The sequence below is a fragment of the Chrysemys picta genome, chromosome 4 (assembly GCF_011386835.1).
Source record: "Chrysemys picta bellii isolate R12L10 chromosome 4, ASM1138683v2, whole genome shotgun sequence".
NCBI classification, from domain to species: Eukaryota; Metazoa; Chordata; order Testudines; family Emydidae; genus Chrysemys; species Chrysemys picta.
Genome location: NC_088794.1, coordinates 18,186,277 through 18,205,549, shown reverse-complemented (window position 1 = coordinate 18,205,549; position 19,273 = coordinate 18,186,277). Strand labels below are relative to the sequence as shown.

General features: G+C 44.1%; 2 protein-coding genes across 3 annotated transcripts; one reads left to right on the top strand and one right to left on the bottom strand.

The window, feature by feature from the left end:
• Positions 1–3,530: 3,530 nt before the first annotated feature.
• Positions 3,531–18,640, bottom strand: FCMR (Fc mu receptor). 2 transcript variants are annotated; one of them, XM_024109338.3, is made up of 7 exons: positions 18,326–18,640; positions 16,223–16,555; positions 15,776–15,880; positions 12,704–12,911; positions 12,404–12,522; positions 11,321–11,482; positions 3,531–4,328 (listed from the first exon to the last, which is right to left on the bottom strand). In XM_024109338.3, exons 1-7 carry the CDS (start codon positions 18,360–18,362, stop codon positions 4,282–4,284), a joined length of 1,011 nt encoding a protein of 336 aa, XP_023965106.2. In that variant the 5' UTR covers positions 18,363–18,640; the 3' UTR covers positions 3,531–4,281. The 2 variants fall into 2 exon arrangements, with proteins under 2 accessions (XP_023965106.2, XP_065447565.1); XM_065591493.1 differs by having other exon boundaries at positions 11,321–11,446.
• A 308-nt stretch (positions 18,641–18,948) lies between these two features.
• Positions 18,949–19,273, top strand: LOC101936674 (small nuclear ribonucleoprotein F-like). Its single transcript, XM_005306452.2, has one exon. It carries the CDS (start codon positions 18,994–18,996, stop codon positions 19,246–19,248), a length of 255 nt encoding a protein of 84 aa, XP_005306509.1. The 5' UTR covers positions 18,949–18,993; the 3' UTR covers positions 19,249–19,273.

Genomic DNA, 19,273 nt, shown 5'->3' with positions numbered 1-19,273 from the left:
AATAGTTCTAACAATGTATTTGTTTTCTTTTACATAGCATGATCAGAGGAAGTGTTCCTGTGGGGAAGAGTCAAACAGTAGATTTCAACTCATCAGAGAGGAATATGAAAAGGTAACTTGGGGGATTCTCCCATCATCCATTGCACAATTGATTTCTGTCTCTGTGAGGGTGGGGGAGAGGGAACAAACAGCACACCAGCTCATTATTAGTAATTTGTATTATAGTAGCACCTGGAGGCTGCAACCAAGATCAGGGCCCCACTGTACTTGACGTTACACAGACACACAGGGCAAGACAGACCCTGCCCCACAGAGCTTAGGTCCAGATTTTGAAAGGTATTCAAGTGGTGTTGTACTCGGTGTTGCAACATCTAACTGATTTAGGAGCCTAAATCTCATTTTTAAAAAGGATCTAGGCACTTTAGGAGTCTAAATCCCATCAACTGTTGCCCAAGTCATTTTTGAAAATGGGAATTAGACTCCTACAACTCTTAGGCCTGGTCTACACTGGGGGCGGGGGGGGGGGGAAATCGATCTAAGATACGTAACTTCAGCTACGAGAATAGCGTAGCTGAAGTCGACGTATCTTAGATCAACTTAGAATTTCTTACTTCGCGTCCTCGCGGCGCGGGATTGATGCCCGCGGCTCCCCCGTTGACTTTGCTTCCGCCTCTCGCCGAGCTGGAGTTCAGCAGTTGATGGGAGAGCAATCGGGGGTCGATTTATCTCGTCTACACTACACGCGATAAATCGATCCTCGATAGATCGATTTCTACCCGCTGATCCGGCGGGTAGTGTAGACGTACCCTTAGGTTTTTTTGAAAATTTTGCCCATTGTTTTTAAGAATCAGAATTTGCAAATAGTTGCCACACACTGATGTCTAAGATACCAGTTTTCCTCCAGATTTTACTTAGAAATTAACTGTGGTAATTGTATGATGCCTATTGGCTAAATCATGAATGACGGTGGCTACCATTTCAGTCTCCAGTCTTCAATTTATAAGATTAAGAGAAAATCAGTTCAAAAAATTAAAATGAGCTCCTTTAGTAAAGGAGATAACATTGATTACATAAGTCAAACGGGTATATGCAAAACCAAATCACTATGATCAACCTTTAATTTTATCTACAGCTTTTTATGAAGGCACTAACAGCATGACTTGGTTTTATTTCTTTAGCTGGATAGAAACGTTGCAGCAAACAAAGCACTGGGTGAGCTGGACGTTCTCTTCGTCTGGATGGAAGGGATTAAGAACTAAGAACACGGAGAAAATCAAGAACACAGCCTATTTTTTATTTCAGTAACTTATTTATTTCAAAATTATTTACAAATCTTCATGTTGTTTTTGCTTTCGGTAATACAGAGTAAACGGATGTAGTTCCATGGAAGCCCAGGGAGGTCTGACAGTGTACATTAGGTGACGATGGTCCTGTGTATGTTAATGGTTTGTGACTGAAAAAGGCAGATGTCTGCATGGCTCTAGGAGAAATTCCCCAAGATCCTGATCTTTAGAATCTCAAGGGATCTGGTGATGTAGGGTGTTAGCTACTTTTCCTTTTAGCTGCACAGCTAAAGCCGATTGCCCGATCCTGGAATTGTGAGCACTCACTGCGTCTCAGCCCCAGGCCGTGGGAGTGGAGTGGAGATGTCACATCAGGAACAAACGGATGTTGTTTCCATTTCACAGGGCCCAACAACACTATATCACTACTTGTCTGGTACTTTCTATTAACGATGGGCCTGAACCAAACGCTGGATCTAAATCAGTTCAGGAGCATCTCTTTCAGCCATATTGTTGCACCAGTTACATTAAGAAGCCAGAATCTTCACTCACCGCTTCGATAGACAATTTTTTAAATTGTTCTTTGCCTCTGTACTGCTTAGTCCCAATCAGGGCTAGAAATGGAAGCACCTGAGTACTGTGAGAAACACTCTTCCAAAAGCATTTCCAGCCTATCTGGAAGGAGGAGGTACCAGAAAACTCACAAGAGCCCCTTTTCTTTCCATCTGAAGGTCGTCCTCAAAACTGTAACCCTTACTCCCCTGAATGGTCCTGTTCATTTGAATGAGACTGATTCTCTGAGTACAAGATCAGGCACCACACTTTCCAGTTCAAGTGGCCTTATTCTCCTTTCACTTACATCCATGTAGGTCAGGAGAAACCCCACGGTAGTAGATAGAGATGTGTATCTATATATCTGGGGTGAAATCCTGGCTGTACTGAAGTCAAATGGGAGTTTTGCCATTGGCTTTGAAAGGGGCCAGGACTTCACTTCTGGTGTCAGTGAGATGAGAATTAGTCCCAAGAGGTTTAGATAAACTTAGATAAGTATTCACCTAAAGCGGAACTTTTTGAGATTCCCACATCACATTACCCACAGGTATAAGTGACAAGAGCTTATCAGACACTAACTTGTAAAATATCTTAGAACTAAAACTACATTTCCATCATAACACTCATTTGAGATCTCTAATGAAAGTGCTTTGCAAGTTCCAAATGTTATTTATTTTAAATAATCTCTATTTAAATAATCTGTTTTATTTAAGATGTATTTATAATTAAATGTATTTAAGGTGTATCTGTTCTTATATAACTAATATGGCATGATCGTATTGTCTGTTATTCAGTATGTACATATTGTACAAGCTACTAGCGGTGAATAATATCATTGAGAAACTGACATCAGGTGTAATGACAATATTTGTTCTTGCAATATTTTAAATGTCTAACTGTATTTAAGATGTATGGTCAAAGTTCTTTGCTTTTTCGCAGCTAATAAAAGTTTAATAGTTCATTTCAAAACAGACGTAGTTCATTTCTTTTTTACAGATGTTAGGGGAAGGGCAGCATCTGAGAAGTGGGAGAGGGCCTGTGTTGTCCTCCTGTCTTCAGAACAGACAGGACTTAGCCATGAGAAATATAAGGAGGATTACTTATTGACGCTACCGGACACAGATGGGCCCTGTGGTTGTCTTTCGCTCCCAGACTAACACAGCCCATTCTGTCCAGTGTACCCACGTGGGGGTCATACTTAGTCCTGGCCAGGAGTCCGAAGTCATGGAAGGGAATGGTGACTAGAGAACAGGATCCAGTATCACTGTGAAGGTCACTGTGAAGTAGTCTGGGATGATACCTTCTGCCTGGACCGTAGCAGTATAAGCTCCCCCACCCCACCACACTAGTAGGGGTATACACGGAGGGACATCTCTAGGCCTGTGATGTTAGTTTAGGGTCTGAATCTGATTTCACTTATACTGCTATAAATTAAAAATGACACTCCCCTGAGTGAGGTAATATCTTCTATTGGACCAATTTCTGCTGGTAGAAGGTACAAGCTACACAGAGTTCTTCTTTAGACCTGGGGAAGGAAGCGGAGTGTTGGAACTGAATATAAATTGGGACAGATTGTTAAGCAGAAAGGGTAACGCGTTGGAATTAAACATAACTTCACTAATGTCAGTGGATTCACATCAGTGTTAAATTGGGATCAGGCCCGGAGTCTCAATAACAATAAGCACTCCCTAAACATTTCTCCAAAACATTTTTATTTATTTGAATGAAAAACGTGTATAAAGTATTTGGAAAGGAAAAAAAACAAACTCTGTTTTCCATCCAGTTTCATAGCTGATCAGAAATTTAGCACCAAAAATACACTTGATGAAACACGAGAAATTGTTGCAAAACAATTCTCCTTCTTCTTTTTCTGGGCACTGGATTACCAACTATATTCACCTAGTTCAAGCTGACAATGAAGATGAACTTTAATGCTATATCAAAATGCCAATGAGCTTATAGGGTGAAATCCTTTCTTGTGCAAAGAGCACAAAACCGAGACAACACTTCAGTCTATTAACCTAATTTGAGGATTTAAGTGGTGCTTCGGTCCTGCACGGGCCCTCTGCATAGGAGAAATCTTCATCCACAGTCAATAAATATTGAGGGGAAAAGTTTACCTCTGCTTTTAATGTTTACCTGAACCTGCGTGTTTTGGCAACCATCTGTACAGACCAAGCTCTGCAAAGCAAGACCAAGATCTGCAGAGCAAACTAGAAAAATCACATTTAAACAATCACAGCAAATCCATTGTACCTTTGTAAACTTAGCATTAGCACTTTGTGTGGAGAAAGCATGTAGACCAGCTTCTGCAGAGCAGCGTGGTCACAGCATCAAAGGAATGCTTTGACATGTAGGGTTCAGGTGCTGATTGGAGGCGGCTTTGTGTGTGCCTCAAGTCCTTCCTCAGCTGTGCCTGGTGACCGATGTGCTGTCACAGCAGCTCTTATAAGTCAACTCTGCAGTGATATGAGTCATGAGGTACATGAGAACCTAGGAAAAAACCATAGACAGTAGGTGGTAATGAGACAAGTGTCTTTTTTTTTATAAAATATTACATCTAGCAACGGGTCTAGGGTAATGCAGTGGTAGGAGGCAGGGAGGAATACTGTGACTACCTACTCAGCTCCGTTATGACTAGAGGTAGTGGAATAGATTCTCAGCCTTTTGCACTGCAGACTCCTGTAAGCAGGGCAGGGTTATACTGGTAAAGTCACCACAAAAGGGGTTGCATGGACAGAAGGGGGGGTGAGGTAAAGTACTGAGATTCAGCGGGACAGGGTGCTCCAGGATGGGCAGGAGAATCCTGGGGTTCCTCCCTGGACTGATCCCAGGTGCCAAGGTACTGCTCCAGCTCCTTTGGATCCCACGCCCTTCTTCCCAGCCCAATCCCAGGCCCCAAGGCAGATGCACCAGCCCCTCTGGGTCCTGCTCTGATCTCTGTGCCCCTCTCTGGGGGTGAGTTTACGCAGGAATGGATCCCTGCCAGTTTCCACTGCCCCTGAGAGCGGTTATAGAGGTAAAACTATTTTGGCCAAAAAAAAAAAAAAATCACATCTCTCGTCAATGTAGTTATGTCATAAAACGTGTAAGTGTAGCACAGGCCTTAGTGACTTAGGACCACAGGCAGAGATGGCCACTGACTATTTTAAAAGGCATTACGAGGGAGCTCATCTTACTGCCATGTGTGACTTTGAAACTCTTCCTCACAAAATCCCACTGACATCCAGCGGAACCAGTGTGCCCAAGTGACCTAGGTGCTTCTGAAAATCCTGCCTTTAGGGTTGATGGAGCCTGAGCTTATTCCCTAGTTGTTGTTTTTTAAAGTGGTCTGAGAGAGCCAGGATAACTGTGTATTGTAGTGGGAACACAGTCTAATGAGTTAATCTGAAGCAACTCTTGGCTCTCAGTAAAGATTCCTGGCACTAGTGTGCCTTGGCGGTTGGAAAGACGTAATCAGCAGCAGCATCATAACGTTTATACAGCATTTTTCAACAGTAGAGCTCAAAGCACTTTACAAACGAGGTTACTCATTCTCCCTGTTTACAGCTGGGGCAACTGAGGCACAGAGAGAAGAAGCGACTTGCCCAAGGTCACCCAGTAGACCAGTGACAGAGCTGGGAATAGAACAGAAGTCTCCTGTATCCCAGTCCAGTGCTCTAACCCATAGGCACATTGCCTCCCTGCCAAGATGATGTAACTATTACAGGGTTTTGCAAATTTGGAAATATCCACTGAATGTCTGAATAGCCAAGCCTGCAAAGAAAAAAAATGACGACACAAATTACAACTCCCCAAGCAAATTTAACTGCATTTTTCCAGCTTGCCTCACAATTTTCTGAAAAGGCAGGTCTCTCACCTGTTTCATCAATGCCTAAAAAGCCTCGTTGAACATCCAGTTATCTGGCACCTTCTTTCAATTATTGCCAGCAAAAAATGCTGAGTCTTGTACATTATGCAAGTGATGTGCATTTCCCAAATGAAAGCATTTCCTGCTGTGTCTGCTCATAGCATCACTACCTGAACATGTATCCAGCTTGACTGGGACAAAAGAATAAAGGAATAGGGTGTGTTTGCCCTGTTGAGCCTGCCCTGTTAAGTACGGACTATTATATCCCTGCCTGTAAACTAACATTGAAAATACCCCTGCCTGTAAACTAACATTGAAAATATCCATGGTCACAATCTTTATGGTGATCATCATCTATCCATGCCACTATGTCTTTCAGCGCTAATGTAGCACTCCTATATTTATGGGTCAGTTATATTAATTGAGGTCATTATTTTATTACAATTTTCTAGGTTTGCTATTTAATAGTTTTCCACACATGGACGCCTACTTTGGGCATTCCAAGGGGCTATATGAAGAGGATGACATTTAAAAAGAGAAACTGAGTCTGAGTATTGGAAAAATGGCCTCACTGGGAGATCTATTAGGCAGTGGAATAGCTTAAGAAAAGATAACATTCTTGTCATTGGGGATATTTAAACAAGACTAGAAAAATTCTTTAAAAATGTACCCTGTGCTAGCCAATAAGTATCCTGTGCCAGAAGTAGGTAACCAAGCTATCCCTAATTTCCATGATACAGATCCGTGCCTCAGTTTCCCCACTGAGTTCCTTTGTAAAGTGCATGGAGATCTACAGATGAAAAGCCCTATGTAAGGGCTAGGTATTATACCCACTGAGACATTGCTCTGACTAGCAGCCTGAAAAATGGCAGCATTATAAAGGTTAAACCTGTCAGACAAAAATAAACAGTTAGTTAAGTCACGTCTTGCAAGTTACTTCCTAGTGTTGCTGTTTATTACGTAAGCTGAACTCACCACTGGGAAGCCATATATCATGCCAAAATTATCTCTCTTTTGTTGTTGTTGTTGATGACTGGTGAACTTTTCTCTAGAAGAGGATAATGGAACTAGTCATCCCCTAGCGAGGAAGGAGGTATAAGCATGAACCTGGCTTCCCTTCTGTTACTGCCGAGAGATGAGATTTGTTAGGTCTTAGATATGTGGGGCTGGTTGCACTGAGATGGCTGGTGAGAGGAAGGCGCAGTTGGAATTACTAATGGGTCGTTTGCAGTAGTAAAGGAAAGAAAGTGCTCTTTGAGTGTTTTTTGTCTCTTTGTTTCTCCCTCTCTTGCACCCTCTCCATGGGCCTGAAATACACATTAACCCTAGCACCTCAACAAGAGGGAACGTATGTGGTGGTTAGCGCCTGGAAAAAAGGACCTGGAATTAGAGCCTAACGGTCTCTCCAGCCCCTTCATGCTAGGTATAATGGAAAGCAGTTCTAAAAGCCTTGATACCCATAGACATATGCTTGCTCCAGGACAGGCAGCACTGCAGAACACAGCCATAAGCCTGCCTTCTGAGGACCCCATCATAAGCCCTATTGTAGGGGACATGCAGAGGGCCGGAAGGGTATGTTGCAGTGGGAGATTTGGGGCAGCGCTGCAGCTCATAGGGCAGCCTGGAGAGGTTGCTGTAACCTAGACAGGCCTCTCCAGCCCTCAGAGCAGCCTGGCAAGGTACTAAAGCTGCCAAAAGCGTCCTTAGCCCCACTTCCCTCTGGCCTGGGAGTTCTGTGCTGTGCTTCTTAGCGGCACAGCACCGAATCTCACCCCTAGATTCTATTCTGAACGCTGCCATTGAGCTCTGTGTGTTCTTGGGCAAATCATTCCACCTCCCTGTGCTCCGGGTTCTCCAGCTGCAAAAAGGGGCTAATAACAAGCACCGAGAGGGGAGTCTTATGTAACTGGCTTTTATATCACTGGGTCCTGGATATATGAATGCAAAGTGTTCTTGTTTATCCCCTTTATTAAGCAGACATGTCCTCAGAAGGCATCCTCAGGAGTTAATCATTGTCTGCAGGTGGACGTACTCTTGACAGCTGTATTAAAAGGTGGGGTTAATAGGTGTGGATTTAAGTTGCATGTACCGTTGGGTGAACCCCAAAATGTTTGCAGATTCCATTTGGATAAGTGGCCAAACCTTTTGGGTCTGGAAATCAGGGCTAGAAATCTCACAAGAATCTCACGCTGTATTTCAGCTCTTCCATTGCTGCTTCCAGTTGGAATCAGTGCAGAGGCAGGAGAAGACATGAAAATTAAAGGGAGAGGTGTGGGGGAATAAAATTAACCTAACTTTTTCAACGTATTGTTAATTTAGCATTGTTGGATCAAATTCACCTCTAGTGTAACTTGAGTGGAGTTACATCAGGGATGGATTGGGCCCAAAGTATGAAAAATGTAATATACACTTTGGCTAACAAGAGGCTGGACATGGTCAATCGGATGAGCTGTATTTTTAGCCCAGTGAATGGTTTGTTAAGTTGACTCCCAGTTAATTGGCTATCTGGGGCCAAATCCAGAGCCAGTATAAGTGGCTATAACTTCACTGAAATCAATGGAGTTTCACTTGATTAAGCCAGGACTCTGTTCTCTGTGAATTTGCTGTCTGATTCACCATGCAAAGTCCCATAATGCATGGCAACTTCTGTAGCTCTAATCTCCATCTCCCTGGATGGAATGGAATAGCAGACTGCAGTGTCCTTCATTCCAACCTCTTTTATGCGTGGAAAGGATTGCCAGGTTGCTGACATCTCTGTAGCTTCCGAGCTTCGCGATGAAATGTCATTCTCATCTGAAGGAACAGTGTGGGTGATGCAATGCAGAAACTGCGGCATGCCTTGTTGGAAAAGCTTCAGACATGGGAACGGCTTTGATGAAAGGCCAAAACATCTGGCTATCATCAGGCAGCTTGAACTGACAGCTCAGGTAATTGTGGATGATTTTATCAGCCTAATTATATATCAGAGAGAAATTCCTACTGAGAGGAGAAGGAGTGGTAGAGAGAGAAAGGTCTTAAAATAGACAGCTCACCTATTTATACACCTACTGCAGTGTCCATATTATTTCTTTCTTGGGGTGGGTGGGTCGGTCAAGGGAAATGGCTTGGTGATCTAAGTTCAGCTATCTAATAACTGGATTTCCTAGCACCCCATGCTCATAGTCCTTTCATGATAGTTCTCAACTCAAGTATGAGGCTCAGTACTGAAGTCCTGCTGAACAAAGCAACCATGTAGTAAGCAGCAACTTGCTATAATGACTCAGAGTTGAGAGTCCAACCTGACTGCTAACACATTTCACTCTGTTTCCCTTTTCACCCCCATCAACAGCTCTTTCAGTCAATATGACCACCCAAGGTTTTTAGTTTGGGCCATCACCACAAGGTTGTCTCATCCAGATTGCTGCCGCAATAGGGTCCCATCAGGAATGTTTGATGGTCTCAGGGCTGGCCTTACGGGTGAACGCTGCGGTCAGGGAAATGCCATGGTCAAGAAGCAAGGAGTGAGGCAGGCCTGGGATGCAAAGCTGCAGATGGGAGCTTGGAGCAATGTGTGAGAGGAGACAGTTGGGCCTGGGAGCAATGGGTAGGGAGTCAGGGGCACCAAAATACAAGTTTGACCAGGGTGCCATTTTCCCTAGGGCCAGCCCTGGATGGTCTCTTGCTCACCCATGTCTAGCCTATGCACACAAGCCATAGCTGGTGCAGACCAAGTCTGCCCAGTTCCATAGTAGTGTGCCATTTGGAACACATTAGCCCAGCTCTACCAAGACTTCACTGGCTTCCTGTGTGTTTCCAACTGTTGTAACTGAGCTATGAAGATGGTTTGCCTACCTGGCTAACAGCCTGCCTCCCTGTGCGTCATCCAGACAGGAAACATTAGCTGGGATGCTTTTACTGTCAGCCCCCAGAAATTCTGAAATTCTCAGTGGTGAGTCCTGGAATTTATTCCCTCTGTTGATCAAACAGAGCCTGAGTTTGCTGCCCTTCAGAGCCTGATGCAAGGTTTGTCTGTTTGCATAGGGCTTTGCCTAAGGAAGTGATTAGATAATGTAAGAAGGAGCAGAAGTCAGTCTGGGTCTGTGTTTGTTAGCCTGTGTATTGCTAGTGAACACTGTATACATGTGCCCCCTAAATTAATTTAAGATCAACATCCTGGACTGCAGTCGCCTATTGGTTAATGCTCTGCCTTAACATGCAGGAGACCAGGCTTCATTTCCCAGGATTACCCCACAGAGGCCCTTTGGATTTGCGTCTGTTGCAGAGGCTGATCCTGTATCCGAATTGTTTGTGCTCTGCACGGTTACACTGCCTGGGTAAGCTGACAACAAAAATTACTACATGACCCCAGGAGAGGGGACCGAAGCCTGAGCCTGACTGAGCCCCGTCACCTGTGGGCGGGGGGACAAAGCCAAAGCCCAAACCCCACTGCTCCAAATGGGAGGGGGCAACACCTGAGCTCCACCATCCAGGGCAGGGGTGGGGGGCCAAAACCCAAAAGCATCAGCAAGGAGGTGGGGAGCCTGTAACCTGAGCCCCGCCACCCAGTGCTGAAGCGCTTGGGCTTTGGCTAGGGATGGTGAAGCTCAGGCTTTGGCTTTGGCTTCATCCCCGGGTCCCAGGAAATCTAACTTCTGCCCTGGCGACCCCATTAAACCAGGGTCATGACCCACTTTGGGGTCCCAACCCACCATTTGAGATGTTCCTGCAGTCTGTAGAAACACATTGGTATCACTAGACTTGCCACTTTCATTTTCCTTAGCACTGCACTGATGCTTGTTTGTCCAGCTGCGCAACTTTACTCCAGTAATTTTTGTAAATCCATCCCCCGCCCCGGCAAACAAAAAGCAGGGAAGGGAAGGAGCAAGACAGGATTCACAAGGCTAATGCTGAACCTGGGAGCATCTTGCACTGCAGCCAAGTGCGTTACTAGCACAATGGAGGTGTGTGTTACATAAGCCAAAGGGAATGGGATTGTCAGGGGTGTCTGATGGGCGTGTGGGCTGAGAGCTTCCAGGATATGATTACGGAACTGTCCTCAGTCAGTGGTGCATGTAACATGAGTAACATTAGACAATGAGGCCAATTCTGCTTTTAGCACGATAAGGGTAAAGCCGGGCTGTGTGGGAGACGGAACTTTCTTGGGGACTGGTCCAATACTGTGGAATAAACTCCTCCAGGAACTAAGGGCCTTCACAAACCTCATCACTTTTCACTCCAAGTGCAAAGTGTGTTTCTTTGACCTCGCTTTCTCTAACATAAATTCACAGCAACGGGTATGTTTAAAAACAAACAACAAACAAACTTAAAACCCTACCAAAACAAGACACTGCGCTGCATATGCTTCTCCCGCTGGGGAGAGGATGACAGAACAAACAACAGGTGACAGATGTTGGTCATGAGGTTTAATGCACTACTGGGAGGCACCCAGATTAGCCCAGTATGAGAACCTGCATAGAATAGAATAGTGCAAAGTAAAAATCCAAAGTAAGTCAAGGGATTTCAGTGGGTTTACGCTAACATTAGACTGTTGTAAATGAGAGTAGAATCTTGCCCTCCGACATTAGTGAGCATCTGCTGTAGATTGGAAAGACCATAGGTGGAGAATTAGGGATTGAATAGTTGTGGGTGAACTTACTGTTCCTGTCAGCTCCCTCGAGCCTGCGGGGTAACACGCTGTAGATATTTTCCATTGGAATGTGCCCTTGGCCATGTTCGAGCGCACTCAACCTCTGATTTATTCCATAGGTTTCACTGGAAGCTGCTTCTCCAAAACATCCAAACATGTAGATTGTAATGCCTATAAACCAACGGCAGTCAGCAGATCTACAGGCTCAATACATTTAACATTCGTGATTTGTTATAGTCGCCCTGAAATAAACTAATGGCTGGATTTTGAGAGTGCTGAGTGTATGCACCTCCCACCAGTGGAAATGTGCCTTGTTAGCACCTCTGTCAATCAGACTCTAAAGCAGTTATAATAATGGTGCTTCTATAGCAACTTACAGCCAAAGATTCTGCTCACCAGACTTTACAAAATGGATGACAAGTTGCTTACACTGTCTTCACTGAAATGCAGCCTCCTCTGGGATGGAAGGCAGGCGTATAGCCACATAACACAACAATTCAGGTGAGCAAATGAAACAGGTTAAGTAAACGAAAAAGCACGAATTGAAACTATAGGGCAATTTTATGCAGGCAGAATGTAATTAGTCAAATTAGAATTTGGCCGGGACATGGCAACTAACACTCAGTCATCAGATATGGATGTTCACAACGTAGGTTTTATGTTTCAACTGAAATTGTTTTATTGCCTATCTAGCTGTTTGGTTTGTTTGGTTTTTTCCCTAGAAATGAAGCCAGCTGACTGGTAATTTTTCCCTTGATGTGATAGGTGCAAGTGTGGTGGGTATGGCACAAGAACCAAAATAGAATAGAATAAACTATCTGTGCAAACATCAGCTATTTTCACGCGTATTCGTGAATTTGATCCACTTTACCGTTTTGCTTTTGCAGCTACCTGCAGGTTTCATAGTGAAAAATAAAAACATTATTTTCTGCAAGAGGCAAGGAATTATGTGAATTTATCCAAAGCAGAAATCAATCCTTTTCAAAGAGAACTTATAGTTCTCCGACTGTGGAAACTGTCTTGTCCTTTCTTTTTACCACAGAGTGGCAGGTACCACCGACTGGTATAAGAAGTAGGTGACCTTTCTCTTACCTTTCTTCCCTCGTAGCTGTTTTCTAACAATTATCACAGAAGCCACAAGCAGCAGCATTATCAGGAGAATTGGTATCAGGATTTGAAAGACATCATTCCCATAATTGCTTCTCAAGAGGCTGGAAAATATTGAGTCAAAGGGGGAAGTGGTTTTACTGCCAGTTCTGACATGCAGATCCACTCCTCACACGAACAGCGTGGTTGACCCGGTAATATTTGTAAGCTTGAGAGGAAATGAAATAAGCTAGGGGAGAGTTCATGCTGGAAAATCACAGATGGGGGAAAGTTTGTGGAACTCACCGCTTTGTATGCCTGGGATGTGCATAGCCGATTGTCCTGGAAGTCTTTGGAATCCCCTTTGTTATACTTTCAGACTCTGCATTGGTAACAGTGGTGCCAATGACGTCTGCAGGCGTAATTATTGTATTTTCAGGGAATTTGATGCCAGGTGCAGCATAGGAGGTATATTTTGCCCGTGCTCCATTAGTCATCTGTGGTTGTGTGACTCCTGGGGGAAAGCATATTAAAATGAACTGTTGCTACATTTCCCATTCTTGAACACGTGTATCTTTTCCAATAAAGCAAGTTTCAAAGTCAAAACTAGGGATGAATGCGAGGGGCAAATGCTGATCTCACACCTATATCGATCTGGAGACACTCCATTGACTTCAGTGAAATTACATGGATTTACACCAGGGGTTCTCAAACTGGGGGTCGGGACCCCGCAGGGGGTCATGAGGTGGTTATGTGGGGGGGTCATGAGCTGGCAGCTTCCACCCCAAATCCCGCTTTGCCTCCAGCATTGATAATGGTGTTAAATATATTTAAAAGTGTTTTTAATTCATAAAGTGGGGAGGTCACACTCAGAGACTTGCTGGGTGAAAGGGGTCACCAGTACAAAAGTTTGAGAATCATTGATTTACACCAGTACGAGTGAGACCCAAATTTGGCGTGGGCTTTTTGTTTTTTTAAACTGTAAAGCTCTTGAGCAATATTGTGCTCTCATTTCCTCATACTGTATTCAGTAGGTGGGCATAGCTGTGGTTAGGATTTAGTCTTTGTTTGCCCTTGAGGATCAAAGATGCTAATTGTAGGACTGGAGCCGGTCACTATCTTTGAAGGATATTACTGATGATCCATGATAAATAGACATTTACTGCAAAAAATCTAGATTCTTGAACACAGCGGACATGGTTCTGCTCTCGTATAAGAGTAATTAATCATTCATCATTAATTAATAATATAATAGGCTGGAGTCTGGCTGGGAGAGAATATATGGACAGACACAATGACCTTGCCAAGTGTCTGCATTGGAGCCTCTGTGGCAAGTACAGATTTAAACACCCCAATGTAGTATTATGACTACCAAATTGAAAACCCTCTAGAGAATGAAGAGGCTAAGATTTTATGGACTCGGGCCATTGGCACAGACAGAATAGAGCAGGCAAACGGGCTGAACACAGGTGTTGTAGAAAAGAAGACAAATAAGGCAATGATAATTGATATGGTCATACCAGCAAAAAAACATAAAAAAAGAAACAAGACGAGAAGATAGCGAGGTTTGAAGAACTTTCCCATGAAGTGGAATGATTATGGAAAACTAGAACAAAGACAATCCCAGGGATTATTGGAGCAATTCCTCAGGGTATGAATGAGCAGCTCAGGAATACATTAGGAATGCAATACATCCCGATCGGTGACCTCCAGAAGTCAGCGCTCTTAGGCACTGTGAGAATTTTAAGTTTCAGAGTAGCAGCCGTGTTAGTCTGTATCCGCAAAAAGAACAGGAGTACTTGTGGCACCTTAGAGACTAACAAATTTAGGGCTGTAGTCCACGAAAGCTTATGCTCTAATAAATTTGTTAGTCTCTAAGGTGCCACAAGTACTCCTGTTCTTTTTGAGAATTTTAAGGCAAGTCATAGGAGAACCAGTGCATCTGAGCACCTAAAATGCAGGAATTCTGCAGAAAGTTTAACAAAACTCCTGACTACTCAAGCCAACAGAGTCAGTTTGTGGTCAGGATTTATTATGACTCCTGGGGATAAATTTTAGACAGCAGCTTTCCCCTTTTAAGCTTAAAGATCTTTTATGTTTTGAAAGCTGTTTGTTTAAAAAACAACCATCCCCATTGTTAATACGGAGGGATAATTAATAATAATAATTAACATACCTACCTCATTAAAAATGTACATTCTTTAGAGCTGAGAACATGTTAGAAAAGAAGTCAGTATTATTATCCCCATTTTACAGCTGGGGAAGTTGAGGCACAGATGAAGTGACTTGTCCAAAGTCACCCAGCAAACCTGTGGTGGAGCTGGGAAGAGAACCAGAGCGGCAGATCTACAGCTGGCATAAATTATTATGCACCAGCTGAAGACCTGCCTCAAGTTTCCAGAGCCCCAATCCAATGCCCTATTCATTAGGCCGCACTGCCTCTCCCTTACACCCATTGTCCACAAATATGACTTCATTGATTTTAATGCAGTCACTCCACACTCCAGTCTAACTGAGAGCCAAATCAAGACTCACACTGAATATAACCATTACAGCACAGCCAGGTCCATATTGTCCTAGTTCTGGCAATACAAGCCAACAACCCCAGGGAAAGGAATGGAGGAAACAAGCCCCAGTCCTAAAAGAACGAGAAGAAGGGATGTGTGGTACACAGCATGGTCTGGCCTTCGTGCCTGTGCACTCATACAAGGGAAGATCTAAAGCCCTATTAACTAAGATCCAGGAGCCTGGTATTCTGAATATATTAGCAGCGACAACTGCCACGTGTTTATAAATTTAGTCAGAGAGGGTAACAAAAAACTACAACAACTTGTTGAGTCCTAAGAGGCTTAATCTTGATAGGAACATTCAAAAATAAATGCCTCAGTATTTAGGATTGGTTGATGATTTTCTTTTAGAGAGGAAAGAAAATCTCACAGGGAAATCAGCAGACTGGGGCTCAGGAGATTTGAGTCTGCCACAGCCTTCCTGTGTGAGCGTGGGCAAGTCACGTAGACTTCCTTGGGGCTCAGATCCCCATCTGTCAAGTAGGGAGGATACTTCCACCTCACAGGGAGGCTGTGAGGATAAAACCCATTAACAATTGTCAGGCGCTCTGATACCACAGTGATGAGGGGGAAGCAGATAAATTCCTAGATTAGATAGACAATTATACATTAGTGAATCCAGTGCTGGTGAAAGGTGCCCTGAAAGCTATCAAACAGGCACAGTCCAGGCAGCTGTGGCATATGTGCATCACCTCATTAGTGTGAACTTGAGAGATCTCCCCCACTCTGAGGGAGAGATGGGGACCAGTCAGTGCCAATTCCCTTCCCTCTCCTCCCGTGAGGCTATAGAGAGGGATGCAGCAAACCTCACCTTGAGTGTCAGCACCTTTGTTGCCAGACTCTGTTGGTACCACAATAGGTCTGTCACGTCTCAGGGGTTCAGCAGACAACAGGCCCATTCTGGGGGGAGCATTCCCTGCATGGAACAGAACCAGATGTGTTCCTAGAGCACATGATAAAAAGTCACGATCCAATGTTCATTACTAAAGCTAGACTGTAAGAGGTACTGCACAGAGTGATCAGGCATCACCAGTGACACTGTACAACCGGAATGATCCTGTACAGAGTGATCACATAGCCTCAGTGGCACTGTGTCTGCAGTGATACTGTACAGAGTGATATTGAATTAGCAGTGACACCATTCCGTCAGAGTGATACTGTAGCATCAGTGACATGGTACCCCTGCATGATACTGCACTGGAGAGAGAGAGAGAGAGAGAGAGATACTGTACAGAGTAACTATGGAGTGATCCCGTACCATTAGAAACCTTCAGCTCCACTTGGAGGGTCCTTCCACTGCCTTTGTCGTTTAGAAATCCTGTCCCACACATGTACAGCCCCGTGTCCTCCTCTTCCAGCCTTGTGATTGTAATTTGAAATATTTCTTCCTGAGGCGCCTCGGTGATGGATATTCTATTCCTGTAATTCTCACTGATGTATGGAGTGGTGGAGATGATGGTGCCACAGGCCCCTGTCTCGAGCTCCCTGCACCAGAATTTTCGACTGGAAATGTCCTTCACAGGACACTTTATGGTGATGGATCTTCCAACCTCACCAGTCACTTGAATGCGTCGTCTTGCTGCACCTGAAACTGATGACACAGAGAAAGAAGTCACAGGGCCTGAGTCACATTTATGCTAAAGGGGCGTCACACAAAGGCACTGTCTTCACTAGGCAAAAAGGTGGGTCCTGACCATGTAATAACTCACACAAGGTAAAATATGAGTGAAGACAAGGTCTTAGGCCCCTTTATAGAATCATAGACGTGTAGGACTGGAAGGGACCTCAGTAGGTCAGCTAGTCCAGTCCCCTGTGCTCAAGGCAGGACTACAAAATAACCAGACCATTCCTGACAGGTGTTTGTCTAACGGCTGTTCTTAAAAACCTCCAAAGACAGAGACTCTACAATCGTGGTGGGCAACCTGCGGCCCGTCAGGGTAATCCGCTGGTGGGTTGTGAGACAGTTTATTTACATTGACCATCCGCAGGCATGGTCGCCCACAGCTCCGAGTGGCTGCGGTTCACAGCATTCACTTGATCAACATTATATGTCTCTGAATGGCTAGGGTCCTGATCCTTCCATCCTGTTTGTCACTGCAACGTCTGAGTTCCGCTAGGGCACCTGTTTGAATTCTCCTTGTATTTAAACATGAAGGTTCCCAGCTCTGGAATTCAGTCCCCCTCTAGTGTAACAGTGCCCAGGTCTGTCGTCCTTCAGCATATACAGCAGTGACCTTCTGTTCAATGTTTGCCTGAGGGAGGGTTGATCTGAATGGGCGGGAATTGTTTTCTGGTTGGGTAATGCCCTTTTCTGTTGGCTTTTTGGGAGTGAAGACTGATTTTCTGGAGCACAAAGACCCAACAGGCTTCATGTAAGATCAGGCTCTGTGTTTTTATTGCATGTTATTCATGTGTCCTGAGCTAAGGAAGGGAGGGCACAGTTTATAAATCAATGAATAATTCAATAAAGTAAAACATCTGGGTATGGGCAGGGTTCTCCATCCATCCATCTATCTGTGCAGTAATCCCTTGCTGTGATCTATTTTCCTGGGCCTAGCTTGGTAAAAATAGCAGACATTACTACAGTGAGGAAGCTAATGGCTTGCTAACCACAAAACAACATGCTGTAGGAGTGCTTATAATTATGCACAAAATCCAGCAGTCTCTGATGCAGTATGGGAAGGAGTTGCTTCCAGATGGAAAACTTGATTGCAATATGAGTTTTGCTTGAGTAAGGATGGCTGGCTGGACTTGACCCTCTGGGTAAAATCCTGGCTCCTTTGAAGTCAATACCAAAACTCTCATTGACTTCAATGGATTCAGGATTTCACCCCTATATCTTTAACATACTGGATCCAATTTACAAACATGAGTTCACTTGAAAGCTTTTAGGTGCCCAGTATCCCAACTTAGCTAACATTAAGTTAACGTTGTGTGCCCAATTAACTAACTTAGGTTTGTAAATCACTCTGGATTAGAAACAAGGCTCACATGATAAACATCTCTAAAATGAAAATGTTCTTTTGTTCTGCAGAATTAAAGCATCTCCAGCTATTCAATGTTCTTGGAAAGCCACAGAAATATTTCATGGTCCAGCGTTGAACAATTCCTGACATTTCAGGTTTACTCACCTGCCAGACCCTTCATTCCCCCCCCCCCCCCCCCAGTTTTACAAATCACATTGGACGTTCTTGGAGGGTAAAAACCCTCTGCAATTTATGATAAAAGCAAACAGGCCCAGTAAACTGTTTAACTGTAGATGCCCCAAGTCTAAAAACAAAGCTCAAACATCTTCTTTGTTCTTACCTGCTATCTCCATTTGGACTCCGTGATGCGCTTTTTAAATCTATACAACTCTTACCTTGCAGCAAGAAAAGTAACATACTGATGAACTCCATCTTCTCCCTTTGTAAAACAGGAGTTAGAGCACATTCAGTGATGGCTGCTTGCTTCCTGTGGCACGTATTTCCAATAACAGAAAGGAGGAAAGCAACAAAAAGAACTCGCTATGCTTGAGGTCCTGTATCAGATCCTTTCTCGCGCTACAAATACAAATGGTATGCAAACCATAAAGGAAGTTTTATAGGAGGCTTCAAAACATATTGGACCAAATTCATCCCAGCTGTAACCCTGTTGTGAGGTTGCACCTGGACTGAATGATTTTCTTTCTTTATTTAGATTTCTGTCTGATCTGAGCCCCACATCAAAGGGCACTCCGCCCCCACCATCCAAAGCTCTGGGTGCTTTAGACGTACAGTTAAAAACACAGGAGATGCAAAGTAAAAACCAACCCAAAGCAGCAGCACTTGTTCCTCTTAACGTATGTCATCTGATCATCAGTCCTGTGATCAATGCAGCGTAAACCTTCCTTTACACCCTGGGCTTGTCTACACGGGGGAAAAGCCCAGAGTAGCTGCTGTGCACTAGCTAGTGTTCACTAGCTACTCTGTGTGGATGCTCTGCCTGCCTGCTAACAGTGCTGCGAGTAATTTTTGTTTTTACCGCTGCCTTGTGCCAGGCCTCGTTACCATGAGCTTGCCCCTGAACCGCAAGCCCTTCCTGAATGGGCTGCAGGGGAAGCTGGTGATGGTGAAGCTGAAGTGGGGGATGGAGTACAAGGGCTACCGGGTGTCTGTCGATGGCTACATGAACATGCAGCTTGCAAACACAGAAGAATACATAGGTGGTGCATTGTCAGGACACCTTGGTGAAGTTTTGATAAGCTGTAACAACGTCCTGTGCATCAGAGGAGTAGAAGAAGAAGATGGAGAAGTGAGAGAATAAGCTTGTATATTTCTGGAAAATAAAG